The sequence below is a fragment of the Asterias amurensis genome, chromosome 17 (genome assembly GCF_032118995.1).
Source record: "Asterias amurensis chromosome 17, ASM3211899v1".
Lineage (NCBI taxonomy): Eukaryota > Metazoa > Echinodermata > Asteroidea > Forcipulatida > Asteriidae > Asterias > Asterias amurensis.
In genome coordinates, this window is record NC_092664.1 from 6,663,896 (window position 1) to 6,688,815 (window position 24,920).

Genomic DNA, 24,920 nt, shown 5'->3' on the forward strand with positions numbered 1-24,920 from the left:
TTTTCAATAAACTGACTTGGTTTAAAGATAATGATGGCAGAAAGTTTCCCTTAAAATATTACTTTTATTGCATGAGCTGGTAACATGTTTAACGCTAAGCACAACTCTGTTCTCAGTGTTGTTATCATTGTTAACAGCATTTAGTCAAGCTCCCTTGCGAGCAGTAATAGAGCTACAATGTGCGTAAAAAAAACCCAAAACATAGAGGAAGCATATATTAAAGTGTTTCTGGTAACATGTTTAATGCTAAGCACAACTCTGTTCTCAGTGTTGTTATCATTGTAAACAGCATTTAGTCAAGCTCCTTTGCCCGCAGTTAAAGAGCTACTAAAAAAAACAGAGAGGAAGCATATATTAAAGTGTTTTTTTGAGCTGAGAAGTTGAAGTCACATCGGCCAATGAATTAAATATTTTCTTGATGCAAGCAAACATCATTGTGACCCAAGGTGGGATTTAAACCAAACACCATCTTTGGAGTATCCAGTATCCAAACAAACCGAAGGGCAAACCTCACTTAAAGGCAGTGGACACTATTGGTTAACTACTCAACATTTATTAGCATAAAACCTTACTTGGGGAGAGGTTGGTAGTATAAAACATTGTGAGAAACGGCTCCCTCTGAAGTGAATTAGTTTTCGAGAAAGAAGTAATTTTCCATGAATTTAGAATTTGAGGTCCCGAAATCCAGCATCTGAATGAAAGCACACAACTTTGTGAGACCACGGTGCACCAAGGGTGTTTTTTTACTTTCATTGTTGTCTCACAACTTCAATGACCGATTGACCTCAAATTTTCACAGGTTTGTTATTTTATGCATAATGTCGAGATACACCAACTGTAAAGACTAGTCTTTGACAATTACCAATAGTGTCCAGTGTCTTTATTAGTTCTTAAATTTGCAGCGGGGATGAGCATTATACATGTAAATATATACATGTATTGGTTTTACCCATAAACACTTAGCACTGTGCCTTCCTGATTTCTGTGAAAAAAAGACACTGCTCTAGAGTTACCCAAGTAACATGCCCGTGATTTTATTTTTGTTCAAGGAACTCAGGAAAGTACTGAATAAATAGTGCTAACACACATCGGTGCAGGGGTAAAACCACAATTAACAAACCTAACTCAATAATTGACATTCTATAACACTTTAGCTCTTTCCTAGAACGCATGTAAGTACTACAATTATAGCCTGTGTTACCGTCTTTTCTCTCCTTTTTGTGTCCTTTTCTTCTCTTTTTCCTTCCTTTCCAGAGCCTTAAGTCGATCTTTCTCTCTTAGTTGCTTCTCTACCTCTCTGCGTTTTTCATAATCAGCTTTCATCTTGTCCCGCTGGTCCTTCACGGCTTTATCAACGCTTTCTTTGTTTGTGTTTCGTGACATTAACACTGATTGAAGACACAGTCAAGAAATAACTCTCATTGGAGATGGATGTTTTAAATAATGGTTGTACAGCGTCTGACTGGCACCTCCGAACAAAGAAATTGACAAAATAGGGAGAGCGCAAATTAAGCTAGAGTGCTGTCGTGTTATTCCGGAGGTCGTTGGTTTAAATCCTGCTCTGAGTTCAAAACCCCAAATCAGATAGATATTTATTACTTTCCTGCTAAAAGCATCAGATTGGCAACTCTAAAAATTAATGGCCATAAACCCTTTGGTTAGAAACCTACACTACAGCAGCATTTCATAAAAAAAGTATTGTGGTTATCATGTGAAAAGACAAGTTTTTATGCACCCAAAATTTGAATCTGAGACGTACACTTCTCGGATTGTGTGTTCCTATTTAAATTCCTATTCCTATTGCAGCACATATTTCCCTCTGAATCGGGTTGTGTGTTCCTGGTAGGGGTTATTCTTCCTGCATGGACATATACGATCCAGATTTTCGCTGATATCTCAAAAATACGACCACCTTTTGAAATCAAATTATCAAAGGATTTAAACAATCAAACGGTTCCAAATACAAAAGTATACTTTGCCTTTAAAGGAAAACGTTGCCTTGAATCGGACAAGTTGGTCTATAAAAAAGCGTTTGAAACCGTTTGTTATGAAGAGTATATGATTGGAAAGATGTTTTAAAAGTAGAATATAATGATCCACACAAGTATCACTCAAAATTGCACGGTTGTCATTATACGTCGCGAATTAACACGGTCAGCCATTCATGGGAGTCAACTTTTTGACTCCCATAAATGGCCGACCGTATTAGTCGACGAGGTAAAACGAAATCCGTGCAATTTTGAGTGATACTTATTGCAGCAAACATTTCCCTTTGAGTCAGTGATTCTTAACTTAAAACAGACCAAAGTGACAACAAAAGCAATTAATTGCAAAAGGATACAGTCTTCTGATCTTGAAGGGCCGTCATGTTCAGCGTCAATGTCATCAGTAAGATTAAGGTTAAGGATTCAAACATCTGGACCTCTAATTTGGAATTTAAACTTAACTTGTTACTCAAGACTCAGCAACAAAATTTTAAATATTTTTGAAAAAAATAGACTGCGCAAGTCTTGTGTAGTGTATGGCAATGTGACCTGTGACATCACATGTTTACAAAAGAGCCACAGAGCCTGGACTTCCTGCAGGCACCATTTGTACACAGCCTTAAGCCCAGTTCATACTTCCTGCGAATGCTTCGTGCGATGCGAATTTCATTGCGTCACAAAGGGAAATGGAGCGCGTACCGATTGTTGCATCACCAAAATTCGCTTCGCATTCGCATTCGCAGGAAGTATGAACCGGGCTTAATGGAAGAAATCATAAAATCTTATATTTTAATGAGATTGCACTGTCTAATTCTCATCAACTTTTGATATGATGAAAGGGGGCACATCTCAAAACTAGTCCAGATTTTTCTTTCATAATTCTTGGATTTATGTGGAAATTACGACACAAAATGTCAAGTTTCCCATATGACCTGTGCAACATTATGCCTGCCAGAATACTCAAAGAATGTACAAGGTCACACTTATTGTAACCAAAGTTCACATGGTCTATATTCGAACATTAAAAGTATCAAAGTTTTTGCCCTTCACGTGTTAGAGCCGTGTCTGTTGGGCCAAAGTGCTACAAACTTTTGAGTATGTACAATACTTGCACGGTCTATAGCTACTGTTCAAAGAGTTGTGTACTTCAGGGTTTCATTAAAAAACAAGGACAAAAACATTGTTTGTTGTTTTTTAACATTGCATATTTTTCATTAACTTTTACAGAAAAAATGAACAAACAAACAAAAGCACAAGTAGAATTTGAGATCCTGCATGACATACATGGTGGAAGTATAACTTAAAGAGACTTGCGGTAACACATGTGAATATCTCTTTTGAGTATAGCTCTCCTGAAGATGATCAGAGCATACTTATCGAAACGTCGAGTCACTAACCACCGGTTCTTTTAAGAATCAACACTACCCAGAAGAGATATTCACATGGTGTTACAGCATTATCTTAGTAATAAAGACCATGAAAAAACATTAAAGGCAGTGGACACTATTGGTAAAATGTCAAAGACTAGCTTTCACAGTTGGTGTATCTCAACATATGCATAAAATAACAAACCAGTGAAAATTTGAGCTCAATCGGTCGTCGAACTTGCAAGATAATAATGAAAGAAAAAACACCCCTGTCACACGAAGTTGTGTGCGTTTAGATGGTTGATTTCGAGACCTCAAGTTCTAAATCTGAGGTCTTGACATCCAATTCATGGAAAATTATTCTTTCTCGAAAACTATGGCACTTCAGAGGGAGCCGTTTCTCACAATGTTTTATATCATCAACCTCTCCCCATTACTCGTTACCAAGAAAGGTTTTATGCTAACAATTATTTTGAGTAATTCCCAATAGTGTCCACTGCCTTTAAGAAAACCAAAATACTTTGAAAGCCAAGCAGGGATAAATCTACAATGGAATGTCTAAAAGGATATCTGCTGTCTTCACCGTCTGAAATCTCAGCATAACGGGCAAGCAACCGTTGCTTGTCTTTACTATTCTTGGAGTTTGTTGTTTCTTTCTTGCTTTGTGTCGTTGCGTGTCGCTCCATGATGGAGGAAAGAGTTGCATCTGTTGAAGGCTCATCTGATGATTCATACAAGAGGGAAATATTATTACAAATAGGACTCATAACTTTACAATAAAGAAATGCTTACATACATGTACATGTACTACAAGTTATCACACAAGCGCGGGAGTGAAATACAGAAAATATAGCGCTTTTGAGTCCCATATCCAACAAGGCCAAATGCCGAGTTGGATATGGGAGGTAGACGCACTATACTTGTTTGTATTCCACGAGCGCGAGTGTGATAACGTATTTATCTTCAAGTAAACTTGGCGCGCAGTTAGAACACACAAGATGCAGGGTGTGATATGGGCCGTGCAATATGGGTTTATATCACACCCTTGTCGCTATGGATCGACCAATCAGAATCAAGGATTCAAGCCTACTTGAAGATAAATGTACTTATCAGAGGTCTGCTGGACAAATACTTATTAACCACTTCACGTAGGAATCAACAAATTTTCAAACTGCCTCTGCACTTGCAAGCCCCCAGTGTTATTTATAATTTTTCAGAACATTCATGGCAATTATTTATAGTTTTTTTGGGGGAAAGAATGGAATGTCTGACTGAAAAAAGGCTCTTGACATTGGCAGTAAGCCACAACTGATAATGGACCCTTCCCATGAAATATGTTAATTACCTTCACGCATGCGTACAGACCCTGTTGGTTGGCAAACGCCATAGAGTTGTGCACTAAGCAGACGCGCAATCGCGTCTGCGCCACGCAGCCATTAGTCGTGTACAAAACCATATTTCATGGGAAGGGTCTATTGGCCATGGTGTGCTAGACTTCAGACTTGCCTACAATATGCCAAATACAAAACAAACAAAGTGGCACCCTATCGATCTCTGTCATCATCATTTGTACAAGGACAAACAATTTTAAGCATGAATTCCAGTACCCTCTGCCAATATAAAATTTGGATACTGGTCTTTGTCAATGTTGAAAAAATTACCAATGTTGTCCACTTGCTTTTTCTTTAGTAGTGCCATAAATAGTGCAATTTCAATAATTCTCTTTGATACAGACCTTTCTTGATTTCTTCATATGCTAGTTGGCTTTTGTTACTGGAAGTCTGCCATTGCTTTAAAATTTCTTGACAAGTTTCTTCCACTGACTCCTCCTGTAATAAAGTAAATTTAAAAAAACATTGTACATACTTAGCTACTTCATCCATGGCCATTTTGAGTGGTCTTATCAGTTGCTGACCACAGTCAAGAAAGTTCATCACAATTACTATTCAGGCAGGTTGTTGGTCTATTTTCTGCTACTTCCCAATTCCGTTTATAACTGCCAAACATCATGACAAGTTGTCTTACAAGTATTATTTATACATGTACATCATTATTTTATTTACTTCTTGTTGTTTTTTACTGCAATTTGCTTACTATCATCATAACTAGCCTTGATCGACCATTTATTGTAGCAGCATCCCGTAATCAGTATCTTTATCATGTTTATAGATCACTTCAGTATAAGCTTGGGCGATATCACGATATTATCGGATATCGCGATACTAATTTGGAATGACTTCGATATCGGATCGATTTGGTTTTAATCGAAATATCGATATATCGCGATATATCGCGATATCGATTAAGTATCGCAATATCGCGATGTATTTCCTAGCTGAGACATCTTGCACCCCATAGGTTTGGAGTAAAAGCAGAAGAATAGGTCATTAGAACACCTCTCTCATGCTATGACTGTCTCTTCTACAACTTTCACTGGGAGTTTGAAGACTGATGATGTCAAATTTAATTAATCGCGATTATATCGAATATCGCAATATATTGTCGGCGATATATCGTGAATAAAATAAATCGATATCGCCCAAGCTTACTTCAGTGCTCACTATTTAAGTCCACTTTCAAGTTGCTTATAAAGTTAACCAGCAAGGAGAAAGACAAAAAAGGCAAGTTAGGTGTGTATCAAATTGATTTAACTGAGAAGCAAACTAAGCTCATCATGAGACCCCAAACCACAGCAGTGGAAAAGTGAGCAAGCAATAACAAGCTTGTTGGTATGACACTGCTCTAGAATTGCTAAGGTCGTTGGTTTGAATCCCACGCAAGTTATGTGCCTGTGATTTTTTTTCACAGAGAACTCGAGGGGGTCGTGGGTCATGGGGGGTCGAGAGGTTTTTTTTTAGAACAACCCCATGAATAGTGCTTTGGAAAAGTTTCCGTATGGCGCCACCACTTTTTCACTCATTTTTACAAAAAGGGATATATCAATCAGGTAAATTAGAATTAGATACTATATTATTTTATTTCGAATGAAAAAGTGGTGGCGCCACACGGAAACTTTTCCAGTGCTTTTATTTAAATTTTAAAGTGAGCCCTCCTTAGTCCTTGCTTGAAGTTGAATTGATGATTCATTCATGGTAGGCCTTTTAGGTGGTTTTTCAAAGCATTGAATAACCAATCAGAAGTGTGCTTAGCTGAAAGAGCAACTCTTCCCATTTCAGAAACACTTGGAATTTTTTAAATCGGTCATGTGGTTGCCGAGATATGCATGATTTTATACCGACAAAACATGCAATTTTTCATCCCGAGGTCAAAGGTCAATCTTAAGTGTTTCTTTGTTTTGCTGACGGTACGGTAAATTTTAAGACAGTTCAGTTTGAATTGCCCATAACTCAGAAACTAAGCAATGTATGAACATCAAACTTGGTACAGAGGTTGGTGATAGTTAGTACTTTAATATTGTGCATAATATTTGGATGAACTACCTATAATTATGAAAATATGAACAATAAATCATAAAAAACTGCATATTTTCAGATTTTTGCTTGAATAAGCATTGTACTAAGCAATTTATTCCGCTTTTTGTGTCCTAGAAGTCTTTACACAAGGCAGTGTGAACATTCCACTTTAAAAATTACAAAGTAATTAATAATTATGAGTTATTATTATAATAATTAATATTAATGGTAATTAATTATGTCTTTTTACAAAATTTGCTTTAACTGTTATTGATAATTCGTGACTAAACATCATTATGCAGAAACCATGTATACTAGTAAGAATAATAATGATATTTATATCGAGCATTTTCAATACTAAATATTATCAAAGCGCCTTTACTACAATACAAATTATGAGCTAAAGCAATTGCATAAACAACCCCAAAAATACAAACTAAGTTATAAAACAAAGTTTGCCCCACAGTGTAATAAACGCACGTCGTGCTTTCAAAAGTGCTACAACCCCAAAAAACTTTTTAAAGAAAAAGAGAGGTGTGGAGCTATTGCTCAACCAAAGTTCCTACCAAAATGTACATGCAATTCTACAACAAGTTCTACTGCTACACCAATCTTTACTGCATTTTAAGTCTTGCATGCCTTGGAAGCTCCTTTCTTGGCATAGTTCGTCGAAGTGTTACACCTATTTCTAGAGACAAACAAAAAGAAGAAATGAAGAAAAGAAAAAAGTTTTATTTACCACTTTATGTCGAGCTAAAACTTTTACTTCAACCATCCTACCTCCATGCTTCAACTACACAAATTTCCAAACCCATCGTAAACTGTTAAAAGAAAATTTCTGACTTCGTAAACATTGTTTGTTTTGTATGTACGTGAATGATGTAAACAGACTGTCAAAAAATCACTCACTCACGTAAAGTAAACACATGGACATTGTGTCAAAATTAGTTAGGAATAATTCCGCCATGGTTTTAGGACATAAAGCACACAATAATCTCCTCTAATACTCACAAATTTAATTTGGTTATCCAAAGAAGATCAAATAAATTAACATGGCCATGCATAGGTAAGAACTTTCTGCAAATTTTAGCCGTACAAACTCCACAAACCCACCGAGCGAGAAAATCCCGATTCATGTTCATTGACTCGTATACTAAGTAGTACGTACGTACATGTACATGTACACACACACACGTGCATAATGCACACACAGCGAAAAGGCGGACCGTACCATTTTTTGGGAGGGTACAACGACTTCAGATATATAGTTCTGCCAGTAATTACTCCAGATATTGTAGATATTCTTGACTGAAATTTACCTCATTATGTAGTTATGTACTAACATTAATATACTACGACTTATTTATTTCAGTTTATGTACAATTCAATACTCTAAATACACCCGTAAGCCAAATATAAAACTGTATCTGCCCTGTGCTGAATGGACGCTCCGTGGGTCAGTGAGGGTTAGTGAGTCATTGTGATTTCGCGGGCTGAAGTGACAAATTTGCCAAGAAAGGGTCGTGGTAAAAGTGGGCTAGCATCACTGATTTTCGGAATACTGTCATCAAACTTTCCACAAGTATTATCAGATAATCAAGAAACATACTTACCGATGTGGCTATAGTGTCAGACGATGTTTTCAAGTAGAAAACGTGATGCAAAGTTTGCATTTCGTCTGAAGTCGTTGATCGCTTTCATTCCGGCTGTAGCCACATATTCGACGTGATTTTGGCATTCATGTACTGTAATCTCGGTAATCTTCGGAAGGCTTACAACCAATGAGAAGGATGCTAGAGCGAACGAAAAAGTGCGAATCGAACTCGGCAGAGTTGCCCAAAACGGGCCTTCGCTAAAAATGCCGTCCCACGTGTAGCGATCGCGGGGAGATCAGACTCTCCATTGACTCAACGTAGCACACAAACACGTTTGTACACGTTTGTATGGGAAGCGCTCTGTGGCAGAACGAAAGTGTCACGTGACTGAAAGGCCTATTCATGGCGAGATTTGATTTAAAAAAAAGAAGAGATTTGTGTTTAAATGGAAATGCCAACAGCAAAAAAAAAAACCCAGAACCGTTGGTGTTGTGAGACATGATAACCTATGAGGTTTGGAGACGATAGCGGAACGAACCTCTAGTCACACTCATAAATAATGATAGTTCTAGGAGTAGAAAACAACAGACAGGCGACCGCACGCACGCAAGCAAATTCATGGATTGACTTTTGTCCGAATACTGGAACCAACTACTTTGTACTTACAGTTATTCCAGATAGAATACCCATGAGTGCCTCTGTTTTGTCATCATCTGTCGAGTCATCTTCGACTATTCCGTAAATATATGAACCAAATACTTCATCGTCAATGTTTATTGCTTTCAATCTTTTGGAGAGCCAATCTTCAAACTCGGCAGACGGACACATGGCGGCCGCCATCTTGGAAGTATTTTCAACTGGTATGCATCGCATAATGCGTGGATGCATGTATGTGTGTCGTACGGACGTGCGCACACCAGCCAGATTGTGACAAGTCTAGACTTTGACAGTCGTTTGATAGACGGCTGTTTTATGATTTTACATAATACCATTATCAAAATAAAACAACATTTCATATTATGGGCATCATCCATGTATAAAAGACAATAATTCTTTAAAGTTCTAACGAAATGGGAAATATCACAGGGGTAAATATTTTGAACATCCTCCACTTCTTACGTTTTTGTTATCTTCTGTTTGGAGCAGTTGATTGAGAAACCAATTTCAAAGTGAAAAGTGAAAGTTATGTTATTACTGTAGAAGAGTAAATTAATCACCTGCACCCAAACAACCAACCTTTTTTAGAAAGAATGTAAAATAATCGTTGTTTTCAAGAATGTCTTCATCTTTACTTCCGACTTTGTACTTTAATCAAATGTTATCTGTAAGACTTCAAATGCAATTTCCTGCTTATCAGAACAAATATTGTCAATGTTAAATTTTAAATATTTGTTTTTGAGTGATCAAAACCCGAACTATTTCAGTGACAAACAAGGAACATGCAATGAATGAACACAAGATTGTAAGCAGCATTTTAAAGATAACTTGATATATTTATTACAGTATGCAATCAGGAAAAATTAAGGTCCCGACATTCAGAATGATCAACTAAATATGGATTATGATAGAGATGCACAGACAGCACTTGGCTTATTATACAATTCAGTCATTTATGAAAATACATTATCTCTATGAAGATGAATTTACATTTTAAATAATTCCTTACATTAATACTTTTTTTTTTTCTTCTTTGGGAAATTAAAGGTTTAAAAAGTCAATCCCTTAAGGGGTTTAGTTACGTGGTCCTGAACTTAAATTATAGGCCAATAGTTGCTGAATTTTAAATAATATTGTTTAGGGTACCGGAAGTCATGAAAAGGTGGTAGAGTAAGAGTGATGGGCTCCTTTTTCAAAGATTACATTTTGCAGAATTAACAAGTTGGGACTGGAATTTATAGACCTTCATTTCAAGATGATTAAAGGCACTGGACACCTTTTGTTTTGAAAAAGACCAGTATTCTCACTCGGTGTATCCCAACATGCATAAAATAACAAATCTGTAAAGATATGGACTCAATAGGTCTTCGAAGTTGCAAGAGATGAAATTTGACTCCATAACATCATTATGGCTGCCAATTTTGAGGCATGTTTGTGTGGATCTTTATATTCCACTTTTAAATTATCTATCTAACCATAATTTATTTCATAACTAACGATTCAAAGGCTTTTTAAAGACCAACTTGCCTAATCCAAGTCATGCGTATTTCACAGGTTAGCATGGAATTTTTGCCGATGGGCATGCATACTCCATGTAACTGTAGGCATTCATGATTCTTAGCTTACCAAGCTAGCACAGATATTCAACGCTTGCACACAAAGCAGAGAATGGTGAACGTAAGCCCAGAATTCGGTGGTAAGCAGAGCCATAAAATTGGGCCGTGGATTCTAAACATCCCAGCGCATAAGGCCACGATACACAACTGACGCTACATTACAGTAGAATATTGTGCTATAGCACGGGGTGCAGCAATATAGATTTAAACATTGAAAGTTCTAGTGACTGTAAATCTTTTATCAAGAATAATTAGTGTTCTTCTGAATTTAGTTTTTGCACCAGGTCAAAAGCCAAAACACTGAAGTGTCAGTTGAGCTTGTTTTACAAGCAATTAAAGGAACACGTTGCCTTGGATTGGTTGAGTTGGTCTTTGAAAAACGTTTGGAACTGTTTGTTATAAAATGCATGGTTTGAAATATGTTGTAAAAGTAGAATACAATGATCCACACAACATTGCCTCGAAATTGCAGGGTTTTCCTTTTACCTCGTCGACTAACACGGTCGGCCATTTATGGGAGTCAAATTTTTGCCTCCCATAAATGGCCGACCGTCTTAGTTCGCAAAGTAATATGAAAACCACGCAATTTCGAGGCAAATATGTGTGGATCGTTGTATTCTACTTTTAAAACATCTTTCCAACCATATGCATTTATAACAAGCGGTCATAAAGGCTTTTTATAGACCAACTCGTCTGATCCAAGGCAACCTGTTCCTTTAAATAGTTTTCCTATCATAAGTTAATCAAAAACTTACGTTAAACGAGGAGAGAAAAACACTTTAAAAAGAAAATGTAAACAACAGAAAACAAATATGATATAATTCTAAATGACTAACACAGATCAACAAATCACAAGTTAAATAAATGCTAATTCTAATTGTTTATACATGTGATCCCGATGGAAATTCATTGAAAAGAAAAACATTTTTCACATTTTACTGCTTTCAATTTTTAAAAAGCATTAATACAGTTTTACATTCGGGAGAATCTAATCTATTCAATTAATATAATTGACATTAAAGTTGATTAAGTAATTTATTCTACACAGACGAGGAAAAAGTTACCGAAAAATAGTTTTACATTAAACATCAAAACCAACTACCACAATAACGTTACCATGTCACAAGCTTACGACCCAAGATATATTGTTTTTGAAGGGGCAATATCTGTTGAACATAGTTCAATTTGTTGTCCTGGTCTTGAACATTATGTTCCCCCTTTTCAGGACAATCTTCATACCTTTACTCATTACAGAATACAAAATTCATGGTCTGTATTTTTTGCAAAAATAATTGCAAACAAAAGGTGGTATAAGTAAAATAATATAGAGAAGGTTATGGTGCATTTGAATAAGGAGATGACCAATGGGATGGTATTAGTGAACAAGAATTGTTTTTGACAATACTCAAAAGCAAAAAGGCAAATTTCAGTTTGCAGAACGTTTTTGCCTGACAATTTTCTTATTTTATTTTTAAAGCAGGGACTGGTGCAACACTCTAGGCTTTAGCCAGCCTAATTTCATTAAGCTGCTTAACCTTTTTTTGTCTCGTTTTGTGTGTGTGTAATTACCACAAAATGCTGAGCCAAAATACCATCCCACATGCACCATCTGTGACCGTGCTCAGCAAATGTTTCTGCTTAGCAGCTCTTTGAAGTTGGGCCTAGGTTGAAAGGAGAAATACATGTTGTGCAATCTATGTGTAACAAAACACTAATCAAAAGCAAACATGGCTACAAATTGAAAAAAAAGGAGTAAACTAAACTCGAAAATAAAAGAACACCAGAAAAACCCTCATTTAAGAACCGTTTGACATTGAACATTGAAGAAAACAGAAGCTTAATATAATGTAATACTTTATACAATATTTACATATGTATGGGTACACCATACATAAATCAACTCAAATTAAAAAAAATGCAACAAGAATTTTATTTTGAGAATAAAATGACAATTGAAACCATGTTGACGCCACAACAACAAAGCTCAATTTTAAATATGAAGCCACATAGAAATATGTAACCGTTCTTTTACAATGGTACAGACTGTGTTGCAACCAAAAAAACAATTTCAATAACTTACTTAGCAGAAACAAAAATTGCTTCCAAAACTATTTGCTGGGAACCAGTTGCAACACTTATCATTAATTTTGAGCTGGTGACCTGTTTGTCGATATGCCCCCAAGAAGTGACAAGGTGACTACATAGGTCCCAGCATGCACTACACAATTAAAAGCGGTTTTGAGTATGGCAAATTGGCGACACCCGATAAAATCTTCTACAGTTTCTTTGGATGATTTTAAATGACATAGAATCTGTATGATTGTTTCCCATATACGCGTGTCGCAAAATATAATTTTGCTCTACACGCATACAAAAATGCAGCATAATAAAATAGTCCTGTGTGTCCACAACATGCTATCACAACTAAGTCACTTGGTAAAGACTCAATCAGTGTTCACCAGGTTTTATTTCTACGGCTCAGAATTAGCCTAGGGTTTTTGTGTTGTTTCTAAAGAGTTTGTTCTATCCATAGAGTTATATATAAGAACTAGAGCGCGCACTGGCCTATATATGCACTCCGGCATGTGTGCAGGCGGCCATTTTCTAAGTTGACAAAACTGGCATCTCACAGCATGTGTTTGTGCGGCCATTTTGTAAGTTGAACAAACAGCATCGCGTGAGCGTTCAATAAAAACAAACTCAAACGTGTATTTCATATTCAACGCGCGCGCAGAATGACCCGCTTGTCATCTTGCAGTCTCGTGGCGTTTGAGCACGAAGCATCACTCGTGCGCCCTCTAGTTCTTATATATAACTCTATGGTTCTATTACAGAACTTCATCATTTGGGAAGCACCCTTTGACCTTAAAAGTAATCAAGATCAACTGATGCACACAGTAAGCTTTTTTTACAAACCTGTAAGAGTATTTTCAGCATTTGATAAAAAAATTGGACGGTTAAACATGACTCACTCGGCAAAATAAACAAACAAATAAAATGTTTTGTATATCTACTTGAACGCAAGTCTCCTGAATTATGAATTGATGTCTTACAATATCCACCATCGAGCCTAAAATATCACATTGTAATAACACAAACAAACACCAAGGCACATGCATAATGTTTCAGAGCTGAAAATAATTGGGGGGTGGGGGGGGGGGGCATCGTCTTCAGAACCTGTGAGTAACAGCGAAGAGAAGGGTCCATGTTTACTTCTTTTTGCTCTTTGATCTGGTGCGCATCCCACCATTCTCAGCTGGAGTGACGGCCATATCACCAAATCCTTCATCTTCAACACTCTCAGCCTTCAGCTTTTTGTTCACTGTAACCAAAGACAAATAATACATTACTAAATATGTAGAGTGTCGTGGCCGAGTGGTGAAGAGCATCGAATTCAAGTTCTGGTGCAGTCACCGGAGTGTGGGTTCGAATCCCATTGTGACACTTGTGTCCTTGAGCAAGATACTTTACTACAATTGCTTCTCTTCACCCAGGGGTATAAATGGGTACCTGCGAGGGTAGAGGTTGATATTGTGTATGAAAAGCCACAAGCACCTTACAGGCAGCTCCCCAGGTATACTCCCCAGGGAGCTGAGAAACATTAAAAAGGGATGTTATTGGCCCTATTACCAGGGCACTAATGTAAAGAGCATTGATACGGTTATTGTGAAATGCGCTACATAGGAATTGTTATTATTGTTATTGAACACATTTCATCAAGTGTTGTTTCAGACATTTCCAGAACTGAATGGGTCTGAGAGTGAGACCATTGAAAAGTGGGCTGAAGAGACTGACAATGGTATATGTCTCAATCAAATCAAGGTGATGACACGTAGGGTTGTAGCCAGACCAAGTGGTGGGCTATAAATAATAGTGCTGGGCGAATAGTGAAATTTTGATATTCGGATACCGCTGGCCAACTATCCAAAATTAACCGGATATTCGAATAGTTTTTTTCGTTTGTGAATGAGATCGTATGGGCGGATTGATATTAGTTTTAGACAGTGTCACTCGGTTCATTCATAAAAATAACCTGATCTAATTTAAAGATGGCGATTTGCTTTTTCTTTTGATCGTGATTGACTCTACGTGAAGGAAAACTTTCGTAATCTTTGAACAAATTACATCAAAAATGTCATTGTTTAACTCTTCACGGAGGTGAGCATAGTTAAATACTTAATTTATGCTGTTTTATGCTGTCTTAATAGAAGTTCCATAAGGATTCAGACAAAACATTCCTATCAGTTGTCGCCCGACGTCCGCGGATATTCGGATATTAAAAGAATATCCGGTTACTTGGTTGTAATTACAGAACTATCCGGTTTATAAATAGGTATTCGCGCCCTATGCGGATATCCGGTTAAGAAAAACAAGGCATTCGCGGTTACGGATAGGAAAACCTATTCGCCATTAACCGGATATCCGAATAATTCGCCCAGGCCTAATAAATAAATAAAAAGTCCACCAAGGGTAAGCGGAACAACAAAATTATTCCATTATTTATTATTGGGTCATCATTGCTGAAGTGCAAACTTCAGGCATGATGCCAGGTTTCCAAACTGTTTATGTTATGGGGCCATGCAATAAGTTAAATTTGTCTTTCTCTGTGACATTAGATACCCCTTATCATTTAGCTGTGTCTCGGATCAACGCTAAGTGGACAACATTGCGATCAAATCTGTGGGAAATCTGTGCAGGGCGGCACAATGTATTTTGCTCAGAAGGCTGGGCAAAACATTTATTTGAGTTCTGGGCAGGCCCTTCCAGCACCGCCCACAGTGGCTACAAAACTAATGACACAAGTTTCAAAGGTGTGGTTTTTATTTTACCTTCATCCTTCTTGGCTTTTTTGTCCTTTGACTTTCCGACCGGTGTCTTTTTACGTGGAGCAGCAGCCAGCTGGTTTTCTCGTCGTCGTCTCAATTGAAAGGTTAAAAAGGTCCAGAGTAGCCACGCCTGGAATAGAGACACTGCAGCTACGACGCTGATCCTGTTGGAGACAATGAGGAGATATATTTACAGTCGACGTATGAAGCCCTGAACGACAACCACGCACCTATAATTGGGAGTTCAGGGGTGGATTTCACAAAGAGTTGGGACTAGTCTTATCTCGAGGTTTGGTCAAATTACTCGTCCTAACTTAGGACTAGCCATGCATTTTTTATATCTCCTAGAACTAGTCCTAAGTTAGGACTAGTCCTAACCCTTTGTGACATCGACCACAGATGGTTCCCGTGCCTGGCAGGAAAACCATGCATGATTCTGAAAGCAGAAAATATTGCTCAACAATTGTCTACTATAAGCAGAAATAAGCAGGTTACCAGTCACAAATTCTACAAGTAACATGGTAGTTTTGCTGGTAAACTTATTCTGGTAAGCATAACCTTGTTGTGCTTATCTACTTTTTGTGAGTAAGCAGCTCCATGAAACTGGGCCCGGGTAATGTTGCTGTCCATATTCTACTCAATACAGTACACATCATTGACTATCTTACCTTATAAGAGGTGTGTTGAAGTTGCCAACTTTGATGTCCAATCCAGCAGTTTCCAGCTTGCCTAGTCCGAACCATACAACCAAGACGGTCAGTGTAACCACACTCAGACGAGCAATCATGAAAAACACAATCCATAGGCTGAAACTGAAAAGTTAACCACAGATGATCAGTATGTGTTAAATACGCTACAAGTCAAGTGTAATTTTTTTGTTATACTTAAGCCTGATATTTACTTGATACGAATGTTGACTTCACATATTCGCACCCAAACATAGGGGTTGAACTGTGCACAACTCACTTGCAAATATCGCTTCAAAAGGAGAGTTGTGACGTAAAATTCATGCCAAATTTGTCAATTGAGTTCAAATTTTCACAGGTTTGTTATTTTATGCATATGTTGAGATACACCAAGTGAAATACTGGTCTTTGAAAATTACCAATTAGTGTCCATTATCTTTAATGGATCAGTCTACAAAGTTTTGACTTAAATACTTACAATGGCTCTGAAAGCTCAGTCTTCTCTCCAAAGTAAAGCAGTCGAGCGACATGAAATATGAGTTCAGCAACGTAGTGAATCACAAGGCACACCAAGGCAAGATGACCAAGACTAAAGATCAAACACATCAAGAGAACATGTTAAACGTAATTTTATGGTTTGTTAAGAGTAAACTCAATTCCATTGTTCTCAATAAGCACACCATGCAACTGTAACCTGTAAAAAGTCATTAAACTTGACGGTCTGTTTTTGAAAAATACAACCAAAAACATTTATGTTGTCAAAAATTTAAGCATATCTATAAGGCTTCCCCCAAGAAAATGCTGCTAAGCATAAATGAGAAGTGTACCAGCCACAAACTGTTAAGGTGGAATGTTACTTCAGCTGGTAACCTTATTTTGATAAGCGTAAATTTGTATTTGCTTAGCTACTTTTTATGTTTAAATGGCTCTATGAAATTAAGTCCAGTCAAACACAAATTTCAAATATGAACTATATTTGCTGTACATGTGTGACTTAAACAAATAAAAAATAAAATAAAAAAGCAACTATAACACAAAGATAACTTACTTGAGAATGTATGCAGTCAATATGAAGGCAAGGTAAAATGAAGCATATCTAATCCTAGCACCAACTTCCTCCTAAAAACACACAAGTTACAATAGAACATCAGTTCAGATTATTTTTATATAAAATTACAACAATAGTGGACTATGGGGCACTAGGTAGCAGAAGTCAAACCTGAACAAGCGTGGCAGTTTGTCTTCAACTATCACAACATATCATTCGGGACATTGTATTTTACACTAACACTTTAAGAAACCACCGTTTGTATCCAGACTCCTTATTACACAGTGATATTTGCTCATACAAATGTTTGGATTTTTCTGCACATGTTTAAATGGGTGCATACATGCACTTCCAAACTCTACACACTTCTTTTTCAAAACAGGAAAACAAAATTCTCAGAAATCTTACCTTTTTGACTTTCTGGAAATACAATTCAGGAAAAATGTGGCACCAGTAAGCCATCTGTTAACAAATGGAAGAAAGTCATGTTATTTTTTGAAAGTATACTGTACATCACTTATATTTAATTTGTTTGAGAAAATTCACTTTTAACACAACTTCAAACCAGCATACCTGTGGACATTTCACACAACTAGGTGATGGTGCTGGAATTAAAGTCTTATCTTGTCCGTATATTGAGTGCGTTCATTTAGCTTCCCTGGATCGACCCCGGTCTGCCCCCGGTGCGTTCGAATAGCTTTGACGTTATTCCAGGGGCTCATCCGGGTCAGCCCCCAGTGGCCTGCTTGTGGAGTGGGTCAGTTGGGGGCTGGCCCCAGGTGCATGACGTCACTACGAAAGTGGTGAGTGATCGTTCGTTTAGCTCTTGTCAGGGGCTCACCTGAGTGAGCACCGCGGGGTAGACCCAGGGAAGCTACCCACTCATGATTGTTTTATTACCAACAATGGTAGTTCTTCAAATGTTATTTTATTAACTTTGTCAGAATCTCAGCTGGAAATGTTTATCCGGAGGACTTGTACTGGTATGAAATTTATAGTCAGTAAGCTTTCAGATTGAAACTTATCAATTTGTTTAAAACAATTATCAAGCCTTTGTCTTGAATGTTGGTTCTTGAGATGTTAGTGTTACATAAAAGAGGGCGCTTTATCCTCCGTGAGAATTTAAGCAAGATGCTTAAGTATTCAAAGATATTGACCCCTCTCCATAACTGCTATATTGGTACGTGTACGGATATGTGTGGTATAACAACCGTGTAGATGCATTGACATCACATCATATTGCAGGCTGGCATAGTCTGATAGTTGATTTATTTTTCAAAACCACAGATGATATTAAATGGTCAGAGAGTAGGAGGGTTAATCATTATCTTAGAAGCTCAACCTTACTCCAGAACCACTATTAGACCACATACACATTCAGGCCTGTGTGCTTCGTTTTTAAAAGGGCAAGGGCACCAAGGCATTTACTCTTTGACAAAGGGCACCCTATGAGGAAATTGTAAATTTCTACTGGAGCATTTCAAGGGCACCAAGGCAATGGCAAGGGGCAACGGAGGCAATCGCCTTCGTTGCCTCCGTGAAGTATCAGGCCTGCACATTACATGAAAATTAATGAGAGAGACAAACCTGTACAATGAAGTAAAACTTGAACCGAAATGACTTGAAGACGTGTGGGTAGCCCTCCCACAGATGGGATATGTTCTCCGTCAATCCCTCCTGGAAAAAAAAAATTAAAAATAAATAAACGTTAAAAATTAATTCTATAAAATTAAGCTGAAAAGCTGCCATCACAATTTAGGCCCAACATTCATCAGACATGACACTCAAAAACAAAAAGTTGACAGAAGTCCATTGAGAAAGACACTGACTGCTAGGGACGAAATGCAGGCCGTTAACTATTCTGTTTGCATTTATACCATACATAGGTCTTTTTGGTTGGTAAGCAGCTAAATCTATTTTCTCAAAATTATTTAAAGTTCAAAACACTCTTAGAGACCAAACTCTCAAAACATAATACCAAAATGAATTATGTTGCATCCTTAACTCTTAATGTAACTCTATATTCTTTCTTACTTTACAGTAATTCCATATTCTTTCTTACAGCTTAAGAAATCCTTTGCCAAAACTAGTGTTGATACTTTTCAAAATCAATCCCAGGAAATCCAAGACTAGGATGTATAGCCTACATACTTGTAAAGGAAACTGAGAGTTACATTTTGTTACTTGAAAGTATTTCGTTGCCTATTAATATTGGGGAGTTCATTTGTTTTTTTCACCCTCCAAGTTATTTGATGTGCGCTTAAGGAAATTAGTGTGATTTGAATGGTGTGATTTGAATGAATACTGTAAACACAACAAATATGACAAAAGTACTCCATTTCTTTCGATTTTTTTTTTGATTTTTTTAAGAAGTGCCCCGTGAAAAAAACAAGCATAATATCCCAAAGGGATAGCTAAGTGCTTATTTCAACAGACCATCCCACGATAAAAAAAACAAGAAGAAAAGAAAGTAAATAACGGTTATTGGACTATGCCTCACTCACTAGAAAGTGATGAGAGACACAACAACTAGCATCACACTGCAATCATAACGAGCTGCTGTTATCTTACTGTAGTGATCTACCATAAACCAACTGCAAAGCGTGAGCTAATTACTAAGGGCGAGCGTGCGCGCGGTTGGTTTGGAATTAAGAATATTACGATTTAGAAGATAATTAATAACAAGGTTTGGAAAAAAGAAAAGGAATGTATAAGGAAGAGTTGAGTTTGAGCTAGACTGGAGAACAGGAGGGTTCGAGAAGAGAACTCTTAATAAAATCATTTATCGTGACATCAACTTACATTCGAGTTCAACTTGTCATTTGTTTGTTCTGTGGCGACTTTAATTATTCAACGTCAACTTCAAGTTCAAGCCCTCCCGATTAACTTACTACTACTACTCCGCACGTACGTGAGGAAGAAGGACCCAAACCCAACCATAAATATTACATTACTGAACTACAGTATGTGAAAAACAACAACGTACCCTTAGCATGACATGGATTCCCCATACCACAGACAGTACATAGAAAGTAAGCAGCTGCCCAGATTCATTGAACTTGGAGTGCTTCACCTTGGAGAGATGCAACTTGCGATTCAGTTTCTGTCAATGGAAATAATATTGAGAAATTTTAAACTGGTTGTATTTACATGTAAATATACTGTTTAAGTCTCAAGTAGGATTTGAATTTTTTCATGGTGGAAGTATAATTACATCATAGAGTTATATATAAGAACTAGAGGAACGAGTGATGCTTCGTGCACAAACGCCACTGGACCGCAAGCGCGTCATGCTGCGTTGAATATGAAATACACATTTGATTTTTTTTATTGAACGCTCACGCGATGCTGTTTGTTCAACTTACAAAATGGCCGCACAAACACTTGCTGTGAGATGCCAGTTTTGTCAACTTGGCCGCCTGCGCGCATGCCGGAGCGCGTATATAGGCCAGTGCGCCCTCTAGTTCTTGTATATAACTCTATGAATTACATACATTGTAGGTGAGGTTTGCAATAGCACCGTGTGTCTCTTCTGAATAGTGTTGGTTCCGGGAAGAACCAGTGGTTGACAACTCAACGCTTGACAGGGCTAAGGTAAAAGATCTTTACCTATATTTTACATAACAATTAACATGGTCTGGTAGTTTGTTTGATGAATGAATTCTTACTCACATCCAAAGCATATTCCTGAATGACAGCGTGGATCACTACACAGATGAGGAAATAGAAGAAGACACTGCATATATCCAACATGCCATGATGGTACAGTGTTGTGGGCTCCAATTCAGGATCTATGGGAAAACATTTCAAAGGGTACACATAACATGAATATATAATGAATATATAATGAAAATATAGAAAATGGAAACAATTCAACTAGCCCCCCCCCCACAGCCAACTCACCCACAACAAAGTTGCTCCTCACAAAGTCGCCCACTGACAAAATAGCCCCTGCCGACAAAGTCGCCCCCTACTTTATGCGCTACTTTTTTGTGGTGATAGGATGAATCTGGACAGTTATTTACTTTATTTACTTGTTTTTAAATTAAGGTAGGCCCTCTATTACTTTTTCACTAACTGTTTTACAACTCTTGCAGCTGCAGATGAGAGCCTCTCCTGGAAGCTAAGCCAAAGCCTTCGTGAAAAATGGGAAAGACTCTACAAAGAGTTGAAACATCAGGCCGCAAACAAACTTTTTGATTGCTCAAAATTTTACATGGGGCGACTTTGTTGGGGGGGGGGGGGGTGACTCTGAAGGGGCGACTTTGAGAGGGGGCGAGTTTGTATCTGAGGGGGCGACTTTCCTGGAATGGGAAGGGGGGGCGACATTCCAGTGGGCGACTTTGCTGGGGGCGAATTGATTGGAATTCATTCATAGAAAATATCCTCTCAAAGCAACTTCCTAAAGTGTAACAATGGTATTGCATGATTCTGTTAAGATGACCCATAGTAACTTGAAGGATGTTGACATTGATTTTTAAAACGGAAATATTTGCTGTTTGGTTAATGAACAGCAAATTTGTTAACAAACTAAATTTGTTTGATGTCAATAATGTGGTCATTAACCGAAACCAGTTGTATCGTGCATTGTTTTCAAATAGACAAAAACAATTAAAACAGTGAATATAACCAATATAAGTTTAAGAGTTTAATGAATAAATGAATACCTTCAGTATTGTTGACTGTCACATTGTACTGCATGGCAACAAAGGTTGAAGATAGAGGACTTGTTATCTGCAAATAGAAAGGATTACATTCATTGTAACTTCAAGATCATGTAATAACAGGTCCAGTTTCATGAAGCCTGTAGTAGTAAGCACAAACACTTGCTGAACTCAGAATGCGTAACAAAAACAGGTTTTTACTTATAGCAAGCTAGACCCAGTAACTGGGGCCCTGTGCTCCTTTTAAACAATTTTTGACTTCATCTGTCGTACTAGCGCCCCAGGGAACGGCACAGAATTTTAACAAATACCCTGTTTTTTGCGACACCCAGCCACAAAAAATGCCTCAAAATGACAAAAAGACCAAACAAACTAGCTCAAAAATCGCCTACTCTATTCTTGATACGTCTAGGATGTAACATCAGGCATTTAATTGTACTCACGATCATTTTTTAAACTCCAAATCGATGATTTTTAACTCCGCATCGTGGAGCGATTGACAAGTCTGCGATTTTTGGATGTGTATGATAACGAAACATGGCGTCGCGGTGTATAGATCAGGTGGTAGTCGCATCACGTGTCTTCGGTTTGCTGGTGACGTGTTGTGGGTGGATGTCCATCAACGGCTGTTTAATGCTACACTTGATACAGGCGCTGCAGCTAGCGAGTGCCCACGTGCGTTCAATCATGGGGAACGTAACTTACACGGTGCCGGGTTGTTGGAAAATTATCAGAAAGGGGGTGAAAGGTTCTCAGAAAGGGAATATTGTCTGCAAGAGGGGGATGAAGTCTGCTGGTCTGAATTTTTCTGGTCATTGCCCCCCCCCCCCAAAAAAAAAAAAAAACGAAAAAAAAGGGGAAAAAAAGATGATAAATAAATAAAAACCGCTGTACTTCATCTAGGCCTACGATTTTTGTGGGTACTGTTCCAGCAAATCCTGGTACATGTATGTATCTGTATTGAACGCCATTTTTTTCTACAGTGACACTGGCAGCACTAAACATTATAAGAAGCAATTTAACCATGCACAAAAATCGTAGGCCTAGATGAAGTACAGCGGTTTTTATTTATTTATCATCTTTTTTTCCCCTTTTTTTTCGGTTTTTTTTTTTTGGGGGGGGGGGGGGCGATGACCAGAAAAATCCAGACCAGCAGACTCCATCCCCCTCTTTCAGACAATATTCCCTTTCTGAGAACCTTTCCCCCCTTTCTGATAATTTTCCAACAACCCGGCACCGTGTAAGTTACGTTGCTCATGATTGAACGCACGTGGGCACTCGCTAGCTGCAGCGCCTGTACCCATCCCAGTGTACAATGTATAGCATTCGCTGTAACGCCTGTAACAAGTGTAGCATTAAACAGCCGTTGATGGACATCCACCCACAATGCGTCACCAGCAAACCGAAGACACGTGATGCGACTACCACCTGATCTATACACCGCGACGCCATGTTTCGTTATCATACACATCCGAAAATCGCAGACTCCACGATGCGGAGTTAAAAATCATCGATATGGAGTTTAAAAAATGATCGTGAGTACAATTAAATGCCTGATGTTACATCCTAGACATATCAAGAATAGAGTAGGCGATTTTTGAGCAAGTTTGTTTGGTCTTTTTGTCATTTTGAGGCATTTTTTGTGGCTGGGTGTCGCAAAAAACAGGGTATTTGTTAAAATTCTGTGCCGTTCCCTGGGGCGCTAGTACGACAGATGAAGTCAAAAATTGTTTAAAAGGAGTACAGCGCCCCATTTACTGGGTCTAATAGCAAGCAGCATTTTCTACTTAACAACTGCTTAATGAAATTGGGCCCCCGAGTCCAGACTAATACACAGATCCATTTAGACAGGTGTGTGAGCAAGAACATGCGACTGTGAGCCTCTCCAAGATCCAATGCCTTTTTGCACAACTCTGTCGCGCGCGCCAAGCATACGCGCGCAGGCATGTCGGACTTTATTTGTCAGACTTTAAGTTGTGCAATGGTTTGTGATTGGTCAATACACAATGGGACGGAGCTTAATGGATCGGTCTATTGGAATGAGCTGGTTTGACTTTCGGAGTTTTGTGACCTCTAGTAATTATATGTTATGTTTCTGCCAAGACATGTTGTTCGAGAGTGTTAGGCCGTTTAACACTGCAAAATACAATTACAAAGAAAGATAACAAGATTTTCACCAAAGTATTGTTTATATTTTGACATAGGCCCTATCAAATAAAAAAAGGCTTAATTTTTGCAACACATATTTTCCGATAACTTGTGACTTTGTGTATCATTTAAAGGAGGTGGGAGACCTACATGTACCATTTTATTTTAAGCTCTATATTTTTTTTATAGATAATACCAAGTTAGAAGTACACACGTAGTTGACAAATTATGAAATTTCCATGTATTTACCTAAAAATAGCAATTTCATTTGTAAAAAATATGTTATTTACAAACCCAAACAACACAACAGAACAAGTCAATCAATAATATTAATTGTCAACAACAAAGACAAGCTTGACTTGACAAGAAAAACAACTTTTTTAATATTTACTGATCATCTTGGTCTATTGCATGAAAAATCTGCTTCGATTTTAGCTGAAAAAAGACTGAAAAATCAGATATCAGAATGGATGGAAAGGTCAAGACACGACACCATATGCTGCACTGGCGTGGATACCCCATTCATTTTGTGCACAAGTGTATTGATGATGTGGCATTACTTTTCACACGTGAATGACATTACCGCGTCAACACGCATACAAACCTGGAACATCAGCCCCAACAAAATCACCATCGCTGCACAGGAAACAATGTCTGCATGATTCTGGATAACAAACTCATGGCTGAGAACCGGTGGGTTCTTCGTGCTTCCACCACGCCGCCGAATCGCCATTTTTGCGGTTGATTTATGGCCCAAATTGAGACTTTACACGACGTTCGAGCGAGATGTACGCACAGTCTGGAACTTTCAATTCTTCGTTTTTAGAGAGTTTTGGGAAATTCAGGAAACAGTCGTTAAATGTTTGCCTGGTTCCCGACACTGTATTTAGAACAGCAGTCTGATAGCAGATTACC

General features: G+C 37.9%; 2 protein-coding genes across 2 annotated transcripts; both read right to left on the minus strand.

The window, feature by feature from the left end:
- LOC139949731 (coiled-coil domain-containing protein 43-like) lies at positions 1-9,206 on the minus strand. The gene is made up of 5 exons (XM_071948241.1): positions 9,027-9,206; positions 5,088-5,181; positions 3,923-4,073; positions 2,342-2,388; positions 1-1,388 (listed from the first exon to the last, which is right to left on the minus strand). The coding sequence occupies exons 1-5, from the start codon at positions 9,198-9,200 to the stop codon at positions 1,198-1,200; spliced, it is 657 nt and encodes a 218-aa protein (XP_071804342.1). The 5' UTR covers positions 9,201-9,206; the 3' UTR covers positions 1-1,197.
- A 626-nt stretch (positions 9,207-9,832) lies between these two features.
- On the minus strand, positions 9,833-24,849 carry LOC139949929 (translocating chain-associated membrane protein 1-like). Its single transcript, XM_071948512.1, has 11 exons — positions 24,610-24,849; positions 21,861-21,927; positions 20,866-20,984; positions 20,180-20,296; positions 18,781-18,870; positions 17,602-17,655; positions 17,194-17,264; positions 16,624-16,734; positions 16,128-16,271; positions 15,463-15,623; positions 9,833-13,955 (listed from the first exon to the last, which is right to left on the minus strand). The coding sequence occupies exons 1-11, from the start codon at positions 24,736-24,738 to the stop codon at positions 13,843-13,845; spliced, it is 1,176 nt and encodes a 391-aa protein (XP_071804613.1). The 5' UTR covers positions 24,739-24,849; the 3' UTR covers positions 9,833-13,842.
- Between the last annotated feature and the right edge of the window lie 71 nt (positions 24,850-24,920).

Bases quoted from the DNA above. Each gene is read 5' to 3' on its own strand.
- LOC139949929 (XM_071948512.1), bottom strand. From the start codon at position 24,738: ATGGCGATTCGGCGGCGTGGTGGAAGCACGAAGAACCCACCGGTTCTC. The intron at 16,272-16,623 runs GTAAGTATTTAA...TTAACTTTTCAG, and splicing joins ACTGAGCTTTCAGAGCCATT to TTTCAGCCTATGGATTGTGT. The intron at 15,624-16,127 runs GTAAGATAGTCA...TGTCTCCAACAG, and splicing joins TTCAACACACCTCTTATAAG to GATCAGCGTCGTAGCTGCAG.
- LOC139949731 (XM_071948241.1), bottom strand. From the start codon at position 9,200: ATGGCGGCCGCCATGTGTCCGTCTGCCGAGTTTGAAGATTGGCTCTCC. The intron at 4,074-5,087 runs GTCTGTATCAAA...ATGAATCATCAG, and splicing joins ATATGAAGAAATCAAGAAAG to ATGAGCCTTCAACAGATGCA. The intron at 1,389-2,341 runs GTATCCTTTTGC...GTCTTCAATCAG, and splicing joins CCCTTCAAGATCAGAAGACT to TGTTAATGTCACGAAACACA.